This window comes from Abramis brama, assembly GCF_963993115.1.
Source record: "Abramis brama genome assembly, chromosome: 13".
Taxonomy (NCBI): Eukaryota; Metazoa; Chordata; class Actinopteri; order Cypriniformes; family Leuciscidae; genus Abramis; species Abramis brama.
Window position 1 is genome coordinate 13,281,105 of NC_139975.1, and position 22,660 is coordinate 13,303,764.

The window sequence follows — 22,660 nt, forward strand, 5'->3', positions numbered from 1 at the left end:
TAGCTAGAACAATGAATCTAATTTAGCCTTCAGTGATCACACTGTAAAATATACTTTCTTTTGCTTTAGTGGCATATTATTCACTTTAACTTTACATTTTTGTTTCTTATAATCGTAAATTGAGTACAAAAACAAGTATGGTTTTCTCGTTTCTACCTCACTTATCTCTGTGCGCATTATTCTTACTGCTTGCACCCATTCAATCATTAATGAAATATATTACTGACTCTTTCAGTCAGTAGGGGGCGCTCATAACGAGTGAAGCGTAAATGAGAGTGACTAAAAATGGCCTTTTCCCTGCAAAGCTGCTCCCAGATATGTGAAGAGGAGGAACACAACTGCACACTCCCATTTTACTGGATATTTCAGTAACATTAAAACTAAATGGAGTAACACACGCTGTAATTTACTGGAAAACATTGTTATGCCAACAAATATAGGCTACTACTTTAAATATAGCAATATAAACAGTGAAACTTAAAAAATCAGACCTGAAGTGTATGTTTGACATATCTTCATTTCTCTTTATTTTGTCATTTGTTTAATGTAAAACAGAAGTTGGCACAAAGTATACACCATTATAAATACCACTCCCACCCCTAAAACATGCTTTCAGTACCTGTCCCACCCCACCAAGTAACACATACTCAATAATATTCATGTACTTATATTATGCTCATATATAACAATACCAATGAAAAGAGAAAGATAAATAAGAAATAAGAATAAATAAGAATTTTTACATCAAGGCATGTTGATCTTGATTATTTTTCCAACATGCATATATAAAAATAGAAATCTGATATCTTTATATACATTTTTAACTTAGGTATATACACAAATATAAATATAAAGACTACAAACTGTATTTTTAAAATACAAAGATAAATACACTCACATTGTGTACACTGTGGCCCAAAACCAGAAAATACAAACATCATTTGGATAATTAGCATTCACAAAACACATTACATCCAGAAATGCAACTTTAATGACAATTGCAGGTCTCTGCATTTTTTTCTGTTTTTGTTTTCATATCTTATCTTCAGTCTCATATATATATATATATATATATAAATGTATTGTAGAGAGCGAGAGTTTAGTCTTTAGCTTTGCCTGACATCTTGAAGGAGTTTGTTGATTTCTGCAACCAGCTCGCTGGCGTCCATAATTTCGCTGCGACTGTCACAGCGCTTCCCGTGCAAATGACCGAGCACAGACTCTAACTCATCTTCCTCATGATTCTCCGGAATTTCTTCCATTGCAGGGAGCCATTTTGAAGAGGACGCTGTTGTTGCCATGGGAGCTGGCAGAGGGGCGGGGAGTGGAGCCACCAGGGCAGTCATGTGACTAGCAGGGGCGTGGCCATGTCCAGGATTTTGAAAGTGTGTATTAGCAGCCCAAACAGCCACGTTCTGCTGATAAGTGGCAGGGCTTGGCTTTCCAGGTAAGTGGCCCTTCCTTCTTTCCAACGATCCCACCCCTGCTGCACATGCTGTTGCCTTTTCAGTTTCATTAGTCTCGTTGTAATTATCCAGCGAGGAGGGGAGGAGTCTCTGGAACACGCTGTTCATTTCAGACAGCAGAGAAGTCGTTCCGCACAGGTCTTCCCCATCACCTGCCTCCCCCTCTCCCTCCTCGCTCTCCTTGCCAAATGTAGAGAAACTCTTCTTCCTCAGTGTTGACTCGCCAGATTGTGGTGCTTCGGGGGTGGCTTTCTGCTGGGGATCTTCTCCGGGGATGTAGAGGTTACTACGGTAGTCAGAGGAGGCTGGGGAAGGCAATGGAGGCATCCAGCACTGGTCAGAGTGACCAAGGACACGACATTCTTCAGTGCACAGCTTCATCGCTACAGTGATCAGAAAGAAAACAAAAGCATTAATGGAAGTGGTTAGTTAATGATTGCTGTTTCTGGCACAACATGCAAAGACTGCACGCACCCTTAGCTTGTCAAATACATCAATTGGAAGCCAAATTACTTAAGTCTTTCCAGTTCCATCCGAGCCAGCTTTGTTTTCAAATATGCCAACTTATAGCGTTCATTGAACATGTTCGACATTACTCATTCATGTTCTAGGGGCTGATTATAGCGCCATTAATTTTGAAAGGCCATTTATAATAGATCTTACAGTTAATAAATGCCCAATCTGGTGCATTTGCAAAACAGGCCCTCATTTAGCCCACTCTCTCATGCAGAGAATGAATGATTAAACATGCTGATTTACAGAAATATATGGTCCATCCCTGTGCACAACCCAATTCATGCTATAGTCACATTCATGATTGTATTATAGATCAAGCATTTTTTTTTCCATCAAAAATCATGTTGTTCTCCAACATATAGTTGTAGTGTTTCAAAGGCTTTTTCATCTTGAAGAGATACATTGTAAATGTTTAAAATGGAGGTTATAGTCACAAATGTGTGTGTGTGTGTGTGTGTGTGTGTGTGTGTGTGTGTGTGTGTGTGTGTGTGTGTGTGTGTGTGTGTGTGTGTGTGTGTGTGTACTTGTACAACTATCTTTGTGAGGACCAGTTTGAGTTTTAGACCATTGGAGTGAGGACAAAGAGAGTAAAGTGAGGACATTTTGGCCGGTCCTCACTTTCTGAGACCCCTTTAAAGGCCTGTTTGAGGGTCAAGACTTGGTTTTAGGGATAAGGTTATAATTAGGTTAAGGGTAGGTTTAGGGTAAGGGTTCAGGTTAGGCACTTAGTTGGGATGGGTAAGGTTAGGGTAAGCGGCTAGAGATTGCATTGTGTCAATAAAGATAGATGTGCAAGTATGTGTGTGTGTGTGTGTGTGTGTGTGTGTGTGTGTGTGTGTGTGAAGTCTGAGTAATGCAGTCCAGATAACAATTACATTTCTTTGTTAATTTTTTTGGTAACTTTTTTAAAGGTATGCCCAAATATTGTGAAATCAGGGCCTGGTATCTACAGCCTCATGAGGTCTAAAGGAGTCCTCATCAGCATCTCATCTCTTGCTTACTTGGATGCAGTCTGTGGTGTCCATCAGGAGTGAAGAGCTCACTGAAGCCTTCTCCAAGAAGAGGAGACTCCCTCCCCATCTCACAATCACTGTCTCCTGCCTCACTATCCCCTCGTCCACTGTCCTTCAGGCTGAACTTATCCATCTCATTCAAAGCATACCTAGAGACAAAGAACAAACAAAATTAGCTATTACAATAGCTTTAACTTAGCTACTGTATATCTACTATCATATTTTTTTTTTAATTATTATTTTTTTTAAGTTATTGGTGCTGTGAAAAAAATAAATGGGCCTCTTAAGGAGGGAGCAGTTTATGCATAAACAAAAAAGGCTTTATTCAAAGGGCAGTTGACTTGCTAGCATGATGAGGCTGTCATGTATCGTCAGCTTCTGTTACTAAAGTACTCCAGGGTGTCCAGACTCTCACGGACTAGAACTTTGAACCCTCTGTAGGACGGTCTGTTAAAGGTGGCAACAGGCTGAAGTGTGATTGGTTACCTGTAGCTCCGGGTGTATTTGTTGCCACGGAAACTGGGTCTGGGTTGGTACTGGCCCTGATGAAGTATGGACAGAAGCTGTGAGACTTGCTATAGCCAAAAAGAAAAGGAAACAGGGCGGGAAACAAATAAAGAAAGAAAAAAAATGGAAATAAAAATGAATAATGGCAGACCAGACAGCAAACCAACACAAATACAAACAAACCATGGTAGTGATCGGGTGGAGAGGGGAGGGGATTGGTGGGGTGAATGAGGGAATGATATGGATGGATACTAAGCATAATGAAACAATCTATGGATATACATATAAACATGCTATAAATAAAACAAACATTGGATATTGTAACAGGTTTAGGGGGAATTAAATAGGAATAAACAGGGTTCACTTTGAATTCACAAATAGTTACTGAACACGTTTTTTTTACCTCAACAGGGGGTGTGGCATGAGCAAGCTCTAGGGCGAAGTTCTCTGGCACGTGATTGGAGGAGATGGTGACCAGGCTGTTGAGTGATTGGCGGCTGTGGTGGCTCTGGCGACTCTCTGGAGCAGGTGAGGCTGACGGGGAGCGAGGATGGGCCCTCACAGGCAGGGTCCCATTCACAGTGGGGACCAATGTGATATCGCCCTTGTGGATCTGCCGGGCAGGTTTTTTGGGATGGTTTTGGTAGGTGGACTCAGCTACTCTGCAGTTATAGGAATGTCTTGGGTCCTTCTGCTCTCTCGAGCACCTGGTTGCAAACATCACCATGACGATGAGAAGTACACCACAGATGGCACCAAGGGAGATGATGATGATCATAGACACGTCTAGAACCGATTGGTTGTTTATGTCTGAAGGGTTCAGGGAGTAGCTTTCTGGATAGTCCCGCAGACTAATGTGCAGAATGGCCCTTGCTGAGAGTCGAATTGATGCCCCTCTGTCTTGTACTAAGATTGCGAGATCAAATCCCTCATGCCCAGAGGCCTCAACACTTCCGTTGGTTCGTAACTCACATCTGCGTGGGTCAATGACAAAAAGTCCTTCATCATTACCACCAACTATGGAGCAAGTCAACTCGCTGTTGGCCCCTGCATCACGATCTGTGGCCTTTATGATTGTCACCAGATGACCAGGCTCAGCATGCCTCCATAATGGCACCTCAGCTGTGTGGTTTATTAGTAGTGGAGCAACAATGATGGGTGGGTTATCATTTTCATCTAGTACAGTGAGGAAAACAGTGGCGTTGCTGCTAAGCGAAGATAGGCCTCCGCCATCCCTCGCTTGCACGGTGAACGAAAGACGGCCAACTTCTTCCCGATCAAAACTTCGGAGCGCATACACAGCCCCGTTGGATGGGTCAATGGTCACATAGGTTGAAATAGAGCTACCTTGAACTTGGCTCTCCACAATTGAATAGGTCACCTGACCGTTAGAGCCCAAATCTGGGTCGGTGGCCACCACTGATGTAAGGTATGCCCCTGGCGAATTGTTCTCAGACTTGAAGATTTCATACCGGCTCTTTTCGAAGCGAGGAGGGTTGTCGTTTTCATCCTGCACCTGCACTGTGAAGTGTTTGATGGTGGATAGGCTTGGCGAGCCGCGGTCTTCAGCGATCACCGTCAGGCTATATTCAGAGCGCTTCTCACGGTCCAGAGACACATTTGTGAGAATCATGTAGTTGTTCTCATAGGTCTTCTGCAAGCGGAAATGCCCGTGGCCATGAAGCCGGCACACAACCTCACCATTCAGACCTGAGTCGCTGTCATCCACGCGCACTAATGCGATGAAGGTATCGACAGGGGAGGCTTCTGAGATGTAGGCCACCTCCTCTTTGCCCTGAGTCATAAGGTTGATGTTGATTTTTGGCTTGTTGTCGTTGACATCAACCACTTTGATGATTATCTTACAGTGGCCTGGAATGGAGTTGGGACCCATATCCTGGGCCTGCACATCTATTTCATATGAGGAAGTAGTTTCGTAGTCAACTTTCTTAATTAGAGTGATGTGGCCATTATCTGGATTAATTTTAAAGGTCTCTAGGATTTTGGGTGGCACGTGGCTGCTGAAAGAATACACTATTTTGCCATTATTGCCTTCATCTGGGTCTGTGGCATTCAGGTCCACCAGTAGTGTGCCCAGTGATGAATTTTCTAGGAGGTTGACCACGTAAGCCTGCTCGTCAAACGCCGGGCTATTATCGTTGGAATCAGATATGCTGATTTTAAGCAGTGTTGAGCCAGATTTCGGCGGCACGCCAGAGTCTGACGCTGTGAGTTGTAGTTGGTAGCTGGACTGTGTTTCCCTGTCAAGTTCCCTCATCACAACAAGGTCTGCATACTTTGCGCCATCCGTTCTCGTCCTGATATCGATTTTGAAAAAGTTATTCCGAGTGAGCGAGTAGGTGTGTAGCGAATTTTCCCCGACATCCGGGTCCAACGCGCTATCCAAAGGGAAGCGCGTGCCCACAGACGCGCTCTCTGATATCTCTATGGGGATTATGGCGCGCGAGAACTGGGGAGCGTTGTCGTTGATGTCCAACACTTCCACTTGAATGTGAAACAACTGGAGGTATTCCGTGGGAAGCGTGATCACGTCGAACTCGATAGTGCAGTTTAAGTTTTTCTCGCAGAGCTTCTCGCGGTCGATTTTGGTGGCGATGCTGATCTCTCCGTCCTCCTCGCGCACGGAGAGCAGAGGGGTGCTGCCTCTCTGCATCGCGCGGAAGCTTGGAGACACGGAGCTCGGGAGTTTGGATAATATACTGGCTACATCCTCTTTCAGTCTGGCAATCACAGTACCGACTCTCTGCTCCTCCAAAACTTTGTATTTTAAAGTCTTCCCCGAAACACTGTGCGCCACGACCGCCAGAAGTATAAGTTTCAGAAGCATCTTGCAAAACAGTACATTCCTGTCGCTGCAGTATTTAGTTGTTCCCATTTTTGAACCCGTGCGCAAAGTACTTATTCCGCACACAGAGAAAACAGGCTGGTCGGTTGTTCGGTGTAAATTAAAGCATGATAAATCCTCAGATGCAAATGGAGTCGAGGAACCAGCACTTCCCCTCTCTGTGTATTTTCAGCGCCTCAAGACGCGGTATTAGTGCTGCACACATCCACTTTCCTCTTCGTCTGACTGTGTGTGAGTTGGTGCGCGGGTGTGTGGGAGGCGCAGCTCCTTGTGTGTGTGTGTGAGTGTTCTGTCTGTGACTCTGAGAACACTGACTGGCCCCTTGCAGCCCACCTCAGACTGTGGCCCCCACCCTTTCCAAACTCCAGCCTCCCCTCCTCGCCCCACATCCATGAAAAGAAAAGAAAAGAAAAGAAAAGGCAGAATGAAGGAAAGAAAGAGCAGTGATTGAGTTGGAGCTGGCAAGCAGATCTCGCCATGAGGAGGAAAGAGTTTCAGAAGTGTGCCATAACAATAGATAAAAGGACATTTATTCAAGACCAAAGTTTCCCGAGTCACCCCGGCACACTTTGGGTTACTTCCCACTGTAGAAATGCTTTCATTATTATAACATATTTATTTCCATCTATTTAACTTATAATTTCTGTCATTACTACGTTTCCAGAGTTTCAGTTCATTTTTCTTTGTAATTTAACTTTGATTAAACTAGTGGTCGATCCCTGCATGTTGTCACTTTGGCTTCACTTTGATTTTACTTAAAAATGCAGCAACTTTTACAGTGTTCTAATATTTAAAATCTTATTTATTGCACCAATCATTTTATAATCTTGAGTAAGAAAAAAGGTTATACATTAAATATATATGCACTAATATAATAGCATGTAGTTTTTATACTACACATAGTTTCCAGGGAATTTTGTAATAAAATGTCTAAACCACAGCTAGAGTTCTGTGTATGAAGGGTAACTGGATGATATCAGAGAGCACATCAGCGCGCTTTGTGTCTCGCTGGAGGAGTTTGCGCGCGTGGCGAATCGCGCGCTGTGAAAAGGATTCCCCCAACCTCCCTTAACCCGCAGTCAATGTGATTTCTCACTGAGGTCACACTCGGCCCCTGTGCACAATGCCACTTTACGATTCACCATCTCTGATTCTGCCGCATTAGCATCATTATGCGCGTTCACCCACAAACAAAAAGCAAACATGAGCTTCTGGAAGTTTCACGGCCATCTGCTTCAAACGTCCAGGAAACCCAAACCACTATAGCCTATCAGCCAGTCCTGCGAGAAACACCTTTTCGCGACACACAGCTAGAATTAGTGGATTTCACTGTATGTTTTTATTAAATAAACCCATTTTAACTTTATCCATAAGGTATCTGATCCTTTGCGCGTAACGCATTTGTAGTTCACGCATACAATTGCAGCGCACGTACAAATAGTCTGTTTAAACACTACAACAAATTAATTAAGAGTTTAATCGAAGGCCTAATGTTTGTAGATGCGTTCTGATAAAATAGAACGTGTGCTGAATGGAGATGCACCGTGAGAATGCATTGAAATTCGGTCCTGTGACCTGTGGCTGTCCATCTGTCGTGGGCCAGCTGAAGTCTGAAGCTTTTCTCTGCGAAACTGCTCAACACAGCAGTGACCCTGACTACAGCCCATCAATCACTGGTTTTTGTAAGCAAATGTAATATTTTAGTTCGTGTTTTCTGTATGTAGTCAAGACTGTGTCATCATATTCAATTAGTCATTTAATGGTTGTTCCCAGAGAGCCAAGCGCAGATGACAACTTTCTCAACATCTAAACCTCAGGCGTTTGTCACACTCATAATTAAAGTTACATGTTTTACTCATGCAAGTTACTTTTTCTTATCCATTCTGGAAACGTGTGAAAGTCATCCTTGAAATGTAATTTCATTACTTCTTTATCAGGTTTCATGCTCAAAGAATTTCGAGTCGGTGCGTTTTAAACAAGTGGGTGGTTTATTCACACGCCATAAGGGGAAGACGCATGTGCTCAAGCAGATGCGCATAAGCAAGTTGAGATGCTAATCACATATGCTATTTACATACTAGAATTAAGTGCATGAGATAGGCTAGCTGGCTCTGAAAAAGAGTAGGCTTACAGATTTTTATATATATTTTTTATATGTTGTTGTTGTTGTTTTCTGTGCAGTTCTGTGCACTCTTAAAGGAGAAGTTCACTTTTAAAATGAAAATTCTGTCATCATATAATCACCCTCATGTTGTTTCAAACCTGTATGAATTTCTTTCTTCTGCTGAACAGAAAGGAAGATATTTAGAAGAATATCAGTAACCAGGCAGTTTTTGGGTCCCATTGACTTCCATAGTAGGAAAAAAATATACTATGGAAGTCAATGGGACCCAAAAACTGTCTACTGACATTCTTCTAAATATCTCCCTTTCTGTTCAGCAGAAGAAAGAAATTCATACAGGTTTGAAACAACATGAGGGTGATTATATGATGACAGAATTTTCATTAAAAGTGAACTTCTCCTTTAAAGTAGCCTGTATGAGAACCAAATTACGCAGCCATATTTTAAACTATTGTTTGAGTCTTTGTCCTCACGTTTTTAATTTTAAAAGTCGACATGTGTTACTTTGTTCGTAAAGTGACCAAACAGTTGAGTGTAGTTAAGCTATAATCAAGTAAATAGTTTTACAGCAGCAGCCCAATTAAGCAAACATGGCCTACAATATAAGCGGGTGATGAAATCTGGCGGCGTCGTATGTCCTCATCAGATGGCTTTTCTTTTCTTTTTCTTTTTTTTTTTTTTTTTTTTGGTGGACAGGAGGATTTGAGATGCATTTCAAGCTGTGGTCGTAAAGTCACCCCGGGCTGGAAGAGAGGGAGGGGGCGTGGGGGGAATTAACTTTGTCATTGAAATGAAAAAGGATCGCGCGCACAATGGAGCGTGGCAGGTGGGACGTCGCAATTCGCAGAGGGGCCGTGGAAACCGGCGGGGAAGCGAAACGCGGAGGGAGGAGGGAATAACGGCGGAATGCTCCGGCGCCGCGGGTCGAGAGGGCACCGTGGGTGTTTGTAAAGGCACGCGAGCATCTGCCGCCTGTGTGGCAACTAATCTCCCTTCCTCCTTATTTCTCATACCGAGCTTTCTTTGCTCTGCAAACCGTACCTCCCGTATTTCACTTCCTCTGTCTTTCTCTGCTTTCTCTCGGTTCGTGGCAGGTCATAATCATTCAGCATGTGCCCTTCATGAAACCTCTATTAACGCGTGTCTTACATTTTGGGGGTTGCGTCCAAAGAAGAGTTGGAGATTTACGCAATAGGACACACATTTTCGAGACATAAGGTACGCACACGTGCGTTTGTTTAGAAATAGTTTGCTGATCTCGATCATTCACTTTCTGTTTATACTTGAGCAAGATATATTTCTTCCACATGAGTCATGGAGAGTAATCTGCCCTCCCACAATCTCCATGTTAACTCTTAAAAAGGTCCTAATACAAACCAAAAAGCTATTTTACTATCAGATGTCATAGAATAACCCTTTACGTTCCAAACAGAACTTTATATTGTCTAGTTATTTGTGCTTGTGCATGAAAGAATCCTTCCCCATCCCATGATGTTCTAAGCCTGTATGACTTTTTTTTTCTAGGGGAAAACAAGGTTTTTTTTAAGAATAGTTTTACTGTGTTTGTCCATGCAATGAAGTCAATGGGGTTCAAAACAACACTGAACCGCACTGATTTTCATTCTCTTTACAAAAACGCTAAGACCTTTTTCAAATATCATGTTCCACGGAAGATTGTAGGAACTATCCCTTTATGAATGGTTCCTGATAAAATAAAAAAAATTGCTGAACTTATTTTAAAGGGTGTTGGATGAAATTCCCTTTTAATTTAATTGTTTGCAACTCAAGGCATTTCAAAGAGTTTGAAATCTCTCTATGCTTTCTGCACTATGATATGTGCCATTTCTAGAAAGTATAATGGAAAAGTGTGCTGTCAGCATCTCGTAGTCAGGGAATACTAAATTGCGGATGGGTTTATCAGCTCATCAGAGATATGTCTGCAACAATCTGCGCTTATAATTAAAAAGCTTGACACTAAAAATGAGATAATGCGCTTTATCGTTGGCTGTTTAAGAGTGCAGTATTGTAAGTTCACTTGAGCTTCCTCTCTCCTCTCATCATCATCGTTCAACACACTCTCACACATTCATAAATATTTTATGTTTTTGGTGGCTAATATGAATTCATACAATCTCATTTGTACATTTTCTGTTTACACACCACAGACGGTTAGGTTTGGGGGTGGACCTTCATGCTTTCCATACGAATCACATTGTATGAATTCATCAAATAGTTATGTTTTCTCATGAGATGGGGTTTTGTTTTGGGTTTTGAGTTGTGCAATGACCATAGGCAGTGTAAAATACTAACAAATCTTTTGTTTTCCACAGGAGCAAGAAAGTTACACAGGTTTTGGAACTACATGAGGGTAAGTAAATGATGACAGAATTAAAGTATTTATCAAAGAAAAGGGGAGTCCCACATTGGCGATGAACCAAAAAGACACTGAGATCCAACATTTAGAGAAGCAGCCGTTTGATATATTCAGTCAAACTCAGCTCACATTCGCAAGTTACAAAGACGTGAATGTTCTGTTTTCTGATTTTTGTCCTAAAAAGACAGACCAAGAGTGTGTCTGCGCAACAGAATCTGTGTAAGAGGCCGATTCCCGTCCGTCTGGCAGCTGTTGCTTTGTCACCTGATCACTTGTTTTTGTAGCCGAATGATACCTTGCTTCAGTCTGCATGCCACTAACCTACGCCTATATCTGATGTCACGTTCATAAAATGCTTTTCTGTTTATATTTTAGAGTTCACAAAACACCGCTCTTCTGTTTTTGATCATTACAGCTCGGTTAGCTTGAACGGATTATCTGATTTCAAGAAGCAATTCGCTCTCTTTTGCTCCTTCAGCTGATCAGAGAGCTGCATATTGACAAATGGAACCTCCTCACTCTGTTTTTTTTTGTTCAACATAGAGGAATAACTTGTCTTTTTAGTTCAAAGCCTTTTTCTGAGAACGACTTCACAAAACATGACAGTGCCAGAGATGGGGGGAAAAACAACCTATTGTTCGTTCTTCTCGACACACTTCTTTTCTCGGAGAGCACAAAGGCACGCACACTTCTGGGGGCATTGGTGACTCCTGCGCATGTGGGGGCTCAAAGGTGACATATTTCAGAAGGGGGTTCATTCAGTATGCAATAGATTTAAAGCCTCCCTCCTTTCCCAGTCTGCTTGGTTTGGCAGATGTGTGGGGGTCTTTTTTGGGGAGCCTGGGACGGCAACGCGCCACGTGTTCACAATGTCAGCCTGATTTCTGTGGAAATTCTTATGAGCGAAGGATCACCTTACACAAAGAAACAGAGCCACTTTCTCTCCCCGCTACTTTCCAACTCTCTTTTTCATACTCTCCGGTTTCTTCTTCACACTCCCTTCATGTTATTTTTGGATTTTTTTTTTGAGCAGTTTAAGACGCTCGCCTGCAGATCTGCACCCCCAGATTACACTTTGTATCAAATGAATATCTTCGATGCTGCAGGTTTAAATGTGATTTACAAGGGAAAGAACATTGTTCCACTCTAAATGGATCTTTAGAAAACTGTATGTTTATCATATACGAATGAGCAATACATACTTTAATAAACTAAGAAATAAAGTAACGCATTCTTAAGTAACGCCTTGCGAATGATAAAACCATAGAAATTCCCACTTTACGGCCTGTGACGGTTTCCTGTATAAAAGTTCTTTATGGTAAGAGCCAGAGAGTGACAGAACCCCCTCTGAGTTAAGCCAAGTAACTCTATCTCTCCTCCTAATGTGTTCAATTAAAACTCCAGACACACACACACACCTATAAAAACAGCGAGTGTGTTTATCTTTCTGGTTCCAATGGAGGGTAAAGGGGATAATTTTATAGCTAGAGGAAGTGATCGTCTGCCCATTCTGTCTAATCCAAACACTGTATGGCTTTGGGTTAGCTTAAGAGTGCATATGTGCCGACCTCAGCGCTCATTCGTCGTCTGTCTGTCTATTCATAACATTCATGCATTATTCCATCTATCTGTCCAAGCATTCTGTGGATTTAGAAGGAAATCAGTGTCTGTTGCTTTAAGGCTTGAAAATCCAGGAAAATATGTGTCACTGAATACCATATAGATCCTGCTGTTGCTACAGTCTAACTGTTTTTTTTTTTTTTTTTTTTTTAAGGCAGCTATGAAACTGTATTAGGCCACATATGCTCTTTGTTTGATTTTTGAAACTCTTTGTCTTTATACAAGTCTTTTCACAGTATCATTGGCGATGCACATAAAATGAAGTATATCTTTTGTATATATATATTTTTTGTCCATGCAGTTAAAGTCAGTGGCATTCATTTGTACTGTAAAAGTATAGGCCTACCTAGTTCTGCTTTTCTTAGTGCTAATATGTGTGTGTTTGTGGTAGTAGTGTTATTTTATTTATATACGATTATATTATTTATTCATATTTATATTAGCTTTGATATATATCTATTAGTTTTTATGTTTTTTTTTTAAATTCTATTTAGCTTTCAGTAGTTTAGTACTTGTTGCCATGGCAACATTTATTTTCTTTTTAAAATCTAATTCTTATATTTTATTTCAGCTTTATTTAAATTAACAAAAATATTTGTAAGTTTTATTTAACAATAACAGCAGTATGTGTTTTTTTGTGTTTTTTTATGAATGTCCACAGTACTAAAGATAGAGCAGATAAACCAGAAGTGCTTTAGTGTGTCAGTGTAACAGCATTCACTTTTTTAAGACATTTCAGTGCTCATTAAAGTTTTAAATCCCTAAGAGCCTTATCATATTTATTATTGCAGTATACATCTCATTCATAATCCAAAATAATTGCCCAAAAAGAAAAAGAAGATAAACATCACATTAGCCTACTGTGGAATGTAGGGTCTTTACAATCCTTTTAGCGCTAGTCAATGTTAGCATGATAGCTAATTGTTTTGCTAATGGGCAATTAGATTGAATCAGAGTGTGGGCTTGATAATTAAGAACAGCTCCAGAAAGGCAGCTAATGATCTCTAGTTTCTGTAGTTTTTAGGATTTGTTGACAGTTGACTTAAACCCAAAAACAACCCCCGAGTCTCATCACTGTTACTAAAGATGCGGGGGAAACACATGAGAGAATAGAGAAAGAAGTCAAGTCTCTTTGTTTGAATAGCTTAAGAAGTAAACAGTGGCGCTAATAAGTGGGCCGTGTGGGCTCTGGCCATCAGTCATTAAGCGAGGTCGTTAATTCTGTACGCCAGGTTTAAGATTGATGAGCTGGGATGGCATTGTTTAAATGCTAAATTTGTTAAGGGGCTAAATTGCTTCGGGGGATTCATTCATTCTGTCCCTGGTCAGCACAGAGGCGCTCTGAATACAGTGTGACTTAAGGCCACCAATAACCAGCCTAGAAAACATAGTTTTCATAGTTCGAGACAGGGTTTTTTTTTTTTTTTTTAAGCGAGGAGCACAGCTAAGTATCCTTATTTGTAACTTTGCTGGAAACGTTCCATCGGCTTCCCATCTGAGGGCCAAATTAACCGACTCGCATTCCATGTTTTTAAAAGAAAACAAGAGGCACACTTTGGTTTGTTCTTTGTTGCTGAGTGGCCGTCACATTTAGCAACCCCCCAGCCCAAAACACACACGATCCCTTATGCCAGCCAGTGATTTAACGCTTATCCAGCGAGCTCCCCCTGCAGCGACAGAGGGCATGCCATGAGAGAGGCCCTCTGTGGGGGGAAGGAGCACCGGACCGGAATGCTGACACTCGTGGCTGTTCACATGCTGATGGTTCTTTGTTAGAGGACCAGGCAGGAGGTCTCCTTCAGGACCCCCTCCCAATCTGACACACTTAGTAACTTTTGTATTGGCCTGGGCCCTTTGTCAGACTTCACATGACCTTTGACTTCCCACTCAGCCGCCAATCAGACACCCTGAGAGTGAGGGGACAGCAGGCTGTAAGAGTCAGGAACAAAAGCTGCTGAATCACTTTATCGTGCACACACATGAACCGCAGCTCTGACGAGATTTTTCATAATCGTGGTCGCCATCTCTTTTGTCAAGCTAGCTTTTTGTCGGGCAAAATTCTAGTCGTTAACATGAAGGATCTTGAAACAGCTTGTTATCCTTTGTTATTCTCCCCAGTGTAAGGGAGAAAACCAGGAGTACAGGTTAATTTGAACGGCAACAGCTACTATATCTCATATATTTGCTGCTTTGGGGTTCAATGTTCACCACTAATAAGCTTGTGCACTTTTAAACACCAAGTCGTTTCATGTCTTTGTTTGTCAGATGGGTGATAGTAATTAGCAGTCTCAATGCTGAAACATCATCTTTGAAAATCAATACAATTCTGCCCTCATCATTAGTCATGTTACTCAAATAGTTTTTATAGTGTTCAATAATTAATGAATGTATTCTTAGAGGTTGACTTGTTGTAGTGGAATTACAAGGACAAAAGCTTCTCTTCATAAATATGAGAAGATGACATTTTGTAATCTCTCCAACCGTATCTGTATCAGTTTTAATGCGCTTTATTGGCATGACTAATAATTGTGCATTTGTATTGGCGGATTTGAGTGGCACACAAAGAAAACACTGAAAAGCCAAAAATAGTGCAGCATAATGTGCCTCGTCTCTCGCTTTCTATCTCAGAGGCAAGCTTTATTGGAAAAGCTGTGAAAATGTACAAAATTGCTAAAGCTTTCAAAGTACTTACAGCTATTGCACATGAAGCATGATAAATGAGCTATAACAGAAAATAGAATATGAATATTTCCAGTTATTGCTCAGCAAAATCAGAGAGTGTTGATTAAAGAAGATGAAAGGAATTCTGAAACAGGAACAAGAAAAAAATAACAGAGTGGCTCAGTTTTCACTTTTCTTTCCCTGCCTTGAAAACAAGCCAATCAATGGAGCCCTTGTGGCCTACAGAAGTGCAATGATGTATCAGTTTGTCTGGAATTAAATGCTTTTTCTAGATTCTCTATTTTCAAAGCGAAGTAATGATGTGAGAGGGAGCAGTGGGAGGCTCTTTGTAACCTCCCTTGAGGATGAAGAGATGGAAGATTACGGTAGTGTGGGCTGAGATAGAATCCACTTTCATAAACTTATGCAGTGCAAACTCGGACATATAGTGCAATCAGGACATAAAGTGTGCATCAGTGGGCTATTTAGTTGTTAATTGTGGTACTATTGTTATAAGCATTTAACTTGTGGTATGTAACTTGTTCCGCACCATTTGTGCTATGGGCATAAATGATATTTCCATTTTTTACTGTTTGTTTCTCTCTACTTGTCTGTGTTTGCATGTTCTGCAGTCTGTGCATTAGTAGTGTTTTTTTAGCGACTCTTTCTTCTGGTTACCTAATTACGCCGGTAGGTGGAGGCTAATGGCAAGTCCACCGCTCATTAATTTGACTGGTTCGTTAAAAAAACAAACCTTAGATTGATTCAACAACAAAACAAGTGACTGTTTTTATGAATCATTCATTCAATTGATTCATTAAAAAAAAAGATTTATTTAGTGAAGTCGAGTTGTTAAGGAGATTCATTTAAGAGATTACTTTGAAATCATTCAGATGATTCAGAGATTCGGAATGAAATCATTCCAACTGATTAATCCGAACATAGTGTCATATCCACACAAAAACACCCATTCCTGTGCCCAAAACAAGGCCTCTGCAGATGAGAGTCTGCACCACTTCACAGATGATGAGTGGAAATATAATTTTAGGTTGATACAACAGCATTTATTATATTCAACATCAACATCAGCTGGTTCCGTGCATCATACATCATTGTGCCATTTCTACATCATTGCACATGCACAAAACTTTCCAGTTTCGGTTTTTAATCCGATCAAGTGTTTACATTACAAGTGTTTAGAAAAGGTTTATCCCACCCGTCTCAAACCGATTGAAATTTCAAATGTTTTTCATTCCGATTGAGGTGTTAACATGGCATTTTCATTCGGACTGGACTTTTAAACCAATTGTAATCGGAATACAATGCTCCATGTAAACGCACCTAATATGTTAGCAAATAGCTGATTTGTTCAAATACAATGAATCATTCAGGAAATAAACACTATTGTGTGTTGATCCGCGTTGCAGTCGTAATTTTCAGGAACTAATAAGTTGCTCAGTATTAAATGGATAGTTCACCCAGAAATGAAAATTCTGTCATCATTTACTCACTTTCATGATATTCCATACCTTACCTTCTTCTATGGACTGTTTTAAAACTGTTTTATTTATGCAACGAAAGTCAATGGGGTCCAGTGTTGTTTGGACCCCTTTAGGATTGAAATACCTTATTTTGTGTCCCATGGAAGAAAGTCAGGTTTGGATTCTAGGTTAGTGAAATCTAGTATATTAGTAATGTATAATGCAGGGATAATGATCTGAATGGAGTTGCTTCATTTCAGCTGTGTGAATATCTCTAAAAGCTTGTTTTTTATTTTATCTTTTTCTCTAGGGTACAGCATGGTAAGTATCCTGTCAGTCTGGCACACCGTAAGTTCAGAAAAGCCTAATCCCTTCACACATTCACGCACACACACCCCTCCCGTTCCAAATGGTGATAAATCAATTCCAGAACGCCCTCCTTGTCTCCAGCTCACTCAATCACTCTCTCAGGCACACAATCACACACAGACACACACACTGCACAAAGCAAACTCTACCAATCTCTCTCTGTCTCCCTCTTCTTGTCTCATGTGGCCCTTGCAATGCACCAAGTCCCATGCTTGCCATATGGTGGAGAACTTAGAGGGTTGCACAGTTCCAGATTTCTGTGCCTAACAAAGTAGGTCTATGAATATATATATATATATATATATATATATATATATATATATATATATGTGTGTGTGTGTGTGTGTGTGTGTGTGTGCGTTTGCGTGTGTGTGTGTGCGTGTGCGTGTGCGTGTACGTGTGCGTGTGCGTGTATGTATGTATATACACACCCACAGGCTCATGAAAATTGGACAACAAATGCACAACGATCTGGATCATTACGGTCTCGGAGGTGTTATTTTAAAGTTCCTCACTTGTTTTTGTTGCATGCTGGGAGAATCTATCAGAGCGATTTTGGTTTTGTATGTTGTACTGTATTTCATTCCTTTAAGGAATATTCAGGCTGAATAGATGGCATTTGTTTACCACAGCATGTTGATTACCATAAATTTGTTGATTTGGTAGCACTTTATTTCGATGGTCCACTTTAGACGTTCGACTAACTATGTAACTTTGCAACTATGTCAACTTCAATACTACTTACCCGAACCCGAACACCTAACCCTAACCTAACAGTCTACTACAGTCTACTAATATTCTAATGTTAGAATGTTAGTGGACATGTAGTTTGCAAAGTTACTTATAGTAGCTTATACTTAATGTCTAAAGTGGACCATTGAAATAAAGTGTAACCAATCATTTTGACTTGTCCCTCATTTTCACAATGGAAGTGGTTGGACCAATTTCTGGAGGATTTAAGAGCAGAAATGTGAAGTGTACAATTTTATAAAAGCACTTAAATTAATTCCTCTGTAAAAATGTGTATATTATTTTTGCATCCGTTTGAAGGTTTTAGGCATTGTGGCCAATTTGTAAAAATGGGTATAACTTAACACAGAAAATATTAGTAAGCAGTAATTTCCCCACACTAAAAACATTTTAACATGCATAATGTTCACGCCATTTCGCTGTACTATTGAAACACTGGGTATTTTAGCATTTATGGATTGGCCCTATTCACTTTCATTGAAAATATTCCACTGTAACCCAGACACCAAACGAAAAAGGGAAAAAAGAAAAGAGTCGAACAAGCCTAAATTAATTGAGCTTAAGTTGTAGTGAACCCAGAATATGCCTCTGTTCCTTAGTTTGTCTTAAATGTCTCAACTTTTTTCTGCACTCGATTTATCATGAAAAAAGTACGATTTTTTATTTATTTATTTATTTTTTAATGATTTGCACCGGTTGCAGTTATTGGAGTACACACACATATGTCTGTGTCTGAATGTGAGCACACGTGCTTATGTGTTAACAGGGTCTCCACAGGATATTAAAGGCCCTTGAATCATCTGTCCAGCTGGCGGACCCACTGGTATACACACTTTCTCACACACACAGACACACAATTGCAGTTCACAGAAGGCGCTCTGGCTCGCAGCCTACAAGCTGTTTAGGGGGAGGCATAATTACAACTCTCTACTCTCCTCCATTCCAGTCTCAGGGCATCCATAGCGAGGTCTCTCTGAACACATATAAAGAACACCCAGAGAATCTGCTGCAGACTCTCAGCTGGAAACTGCAAACCCAAATGTCTTCAGACTGCATCTTGGCTATTTTTCTGTCCCTCTCACTCTCTCCAGCGGCTTACATTTCTCTGCCATTGGATGTTTTTCTTTCTCGCTCACATCTGGATGCTTAGTGGGGTAGTGATGAGTTAGAGGGGGATATTTTCATAGGAGTGTTTGAAGATGAACATTGTCTGGAAGCTGTATCTCATCTCCCGGTATTCCCCACCCTCTTTTCCTTAAACCATGAGCGGACCATTCCACTCTACTCTAAACAAACCCAAGCTCTCCTCTGTATGATGGAGAACAATGAACTCTTTTTACTCCTTTCCTCTTTTCTTCTTTCCCATCACTTATTAGTTCCTATAAACATTCAGTTCTGCCAGGGGTGTTTTTCTGAAGAGTAAATGAGAAAATAATTGCAATAATACAAAGCACTAATTTATTTATTTATTTTAAATACATTTTCAAGGGAAGGAGGCAGTGTCTCTTTTGTCTCCTTTGAGCTCATTGTGTTCTCACTGAGATACCAAAGTGTGGCATTAGATGGGGGAGGGGGGAATAAGGCACTGTGATTGGCTGAATACCCATGTCAATGCAATAGTGCTTTTTTTGCTTAGTCATCTGTTTATTTTTGAAGTATTTTACAAACAGGCTTTGATGTGACTTACTTTTAATAAATAGTATGTTAATATAAATGATTAAACATTATATCATAAATACTGTATTATAGTATTTGTGTGTTGAAAGTTTCAAGTGTACAAAAATGTGTAACATTTTATGAACTTCAGATTGAACTGGAACTTAAGAAAACCCAAATCCAGAGATGCACCACTGATTTATTGTCGAATAATAGAAGTTTATTGTTGAAAAATATAAGCCACTCTTTCATTAAATTCATGTACAAATGCTTACTTTTTCTCCTACATTCCTTTCTGTGTGTGTTTATCTGTTCTTTGCTTTTGCTGATGTGGCTGCTGTGACTGATGTAATGAAACAAAGCTGTGTATATCTGCGTTTGTCTCAATAAAAGAAAGAATAGTTGGTGAATGTTTTTAAAGGGCTCTGTTAGTAATTAAGATGGTGATGACACTATGCTAAAGGCTGAGTTATTGGGGATAACTAAACAGGGTGAAAAAAGCTAAAAATTTATGATGTGTATAAACTAAAACAGACTCATCCATACAGGGGTGTCAGGCGCCCTTAGTGACTCAGGCCATATAAGCCATAAAAAAGAAAAGAAAAAAGAATACTCTTAAGTTTTTATTTTTTTTATTTAGTAGTTCTTTATGTGAGTGTAAAAAAATACAGTCTTCCCAATATAATATATAATAATAATAGGCCTATAGGCTATTTTTCTGTTTGATTGTTTTTATTTATTTATTTATCCATAAGTCCAGTTCCTGCACAGATGTTAGAGGAGGCTGACAGCATAAGTGTCCTCTCTTAACTACACTGACTAATCAGAAAGAAAATCAAATGATGCAACGCTGTTTGCTTCAATCCAAAATTCGGTCCAAAAGTCTTAAGTTAAATTTGCCTCGAAATTGCGATAGCTGACACAGTGAGGAGACCTGAGACGTGAGGTCTCCATATCAATGTAACAACAATATTTTTTGCAACTTACCAAAAGATGACAATTTTTATTATTATTATTTTTGAAGTTGCAATAAAAGGTCCCACTTTATATTAAGTGGCTTTAAGTACTATGTGCTTACATTGAAATTAATAATTTGATACAATGGACTTATTGTGTACATGCATGTTTTTACATTGTACTTATGTTTAAAAAATACCTGCATGTAATTAGTTTATGTAATTACATTTGTAATTACACTGTTGAATCTTCGCTTACACCTTAACCCACCCTTAAACCAACCCATACTACCTGTCCCTAACCTTAGCTGTATCACACCTCAATAGCAGCAAAAGTGTTTTACATTACAACATGAACACAATAACTACACTGCACTTATTTGTCGATGTAAGTATAGTACTTAAAGCCAGTTAATATAAAGTGGGACCCAATAAAAAAATTCACTTGATTCAAAAATCTGACAGAGCACATGCTATTTGAATAAGCATGAAGCTTTTTATGCCCTCGTTTTCTCGCCCTTATACTCTGTCTCTGATTTTCAATGGCTCATGTCAGGGGCCCACAAGGATATTGTGTTTTTTTCTGCTGAACTCAACACAAAAAAAGGTTTACTTTCTGCGGGCCAGTGTGTGCTTGAGGTCATGTGCTTGTGCTTGTACAATGAAAGATAGAGAGAAAGAAATAACAAACAAAGTAATTGATGGCATATCTGTGGATACTGATTGGTGATACCATTTGTCTATATTGGAGATATAGCTCTGACAAACATCTACCAGCTACCATTCCTATTTTCCAGAGAGACCATCGCTTGCTCTTATAGAGCAGAGCATATGTCCAAACAGAGCCAGCTGTTGTGCTTTAGTGCAGTTATATTTTTTTGCACTGACAGGTACCACTGCTTATCTTCTTTAAATAACGTTTGCAGGGATTTTAGGATCATTTTTGTGGTCTCATTGCACCACTTGGTTTCTGTTTTGGTTCAGCAGTGGAATGCATTCCCCAGGCCTCAATAAAATTTGATTAGTTCCACTTGAGGACCAAGTAGTTAATTAAGTTTGGGTTGAATCTAATATAAGAATTACTATTTAACGGTATAAGGCCGTAAAATAAGACATGCACTGACAACAAAAATAGCTCAGAGGAAAATTCATTGTCTTTCTTGTTCCTCGTCAAGGCCATGGAATGAATCAAGGAATACAAACAGTTTTCTAATCTTTACACATCTCATCAAAGTTTAGTAAGAGGGCAGAGTAAAAATGAACTGCCAATGGGAAAAATGCAAAGCATGTGAGAGGTGGACCATTGGCCGTATGGTAGAATGCATGTACTCCCTTAATCTTTTTTTCTTTTCTTTTTTTGCCTCTTCTCTGTCAGGGGCAAGATGGGTCAGGCATCCCGAGCACATGATGATTAGAGGAGGAGGGCGGACTGGCCAAGTGGACGCCAAGAGGGAAGGCATCCCGCTTCGGGAGATCACAGGATCTGTGGGGCGACTGAGGGATCGCAAATCACTGATCTGGTAGTGGAGGGGAGTTCAGACAGCATTTATCATAAATCTAAATCTTACTGATTTGTGTTTCTAGTCCACCAGAGGCCATTGGCTGCTCTTAGTGATTAATGTGGTTGTCTCATGACTAAAATAAAAACCTGGAATTTTAAAGGGCAATTGTACATGAGAGAGAGATTGTGAAGAATAAAGGACCATTCATATCCAGCACGTGTATGTGTTGCGAAATGTTTGTTGTAAACAAATTATTATTATTATTATTATTTTTGATAGATTAAAAGATTTTCAGTTTAATCTATACACATAATGTTTTCTTTTGAAAGTAAGCTAATAATATTTATTTATATATCATTATTGTGCATTACTTTAAAGTCACAAGGCGTATTCCTGTAATAGTGATTTGTTTTCTTTCCTCAGCACTTAATTTTATGTAATTACCGAATATATTTTTGCTGCTCGCCTTTAATTATTAAATTGGGTTAAACTGGTTTCATTTCAAAAACTAAATTGTCTTTGGAGTTCACCAAAACGTGTTATTGCTGTAATTTTGCTTTTAAAGGACAGTTTTCAAATATGATTTTCATAATAGGTTTTTATTTTTATTGATGACAAAAGTAGTTGACCTCCTTAGTTGATTAATATACTTAGCTTCCTAATACTAAACTGTGTTAAAAAAAACAAAAACAAAAACAATTGTGTGTTCAGTATTATGTGTGCTTCAGGTGAGGAGTTGAGTTGCTGCCTATGCAGAGTGTTCCAAATTGATCACTTATTTTTCCTTTCTTTTTTTAACAT

The 22,660-nt window shown here is 39.9% G+C and overlaps 1 protein-coding gene across 2 annotated transcripts; it reads right to left on the reverse strand.

Moving 5' to 3' along the window:
* Positions 1 to 511: 511 nt before the first annotated feature.
* Positions 512 to 6,875, reverse strand: pcdh18b (protocadherin 18b). 2 transcript variants are annotated; one of them, XM_084132784.1, is made up of 4 exons: positions 3,906 to 6,875; positions 3,482 to 3,537; positions 2,984 to 3,144; positions 512 to 1,849 (listed from the first exon to the last, which is right to left on the reverse strand). In XM_084132784.1, the coding sequence occupies exons 1-4, from the start codon at positions 6,396 to 6,398 to the stop codon at positions 1,107 to 1,109; spliced, it is 3,453 nt and encodes a 1,150-aa protein (XP_083988910.1). In that variant the 5' UTR covers positions 6,399 to 6,875; the 3' UTR covers positions 512 to 1,106. The 2 variants fall into 2 exon arrangements, with proteins under 2 accessions (XP_083988910.1, XP_083988909.1); XM_084132783.1 differs by having other exon boundaries at positions 3,482 to 3,570.
* Positions 6,876 to 22,660: the final 15,785 nt, after the last annotated feature.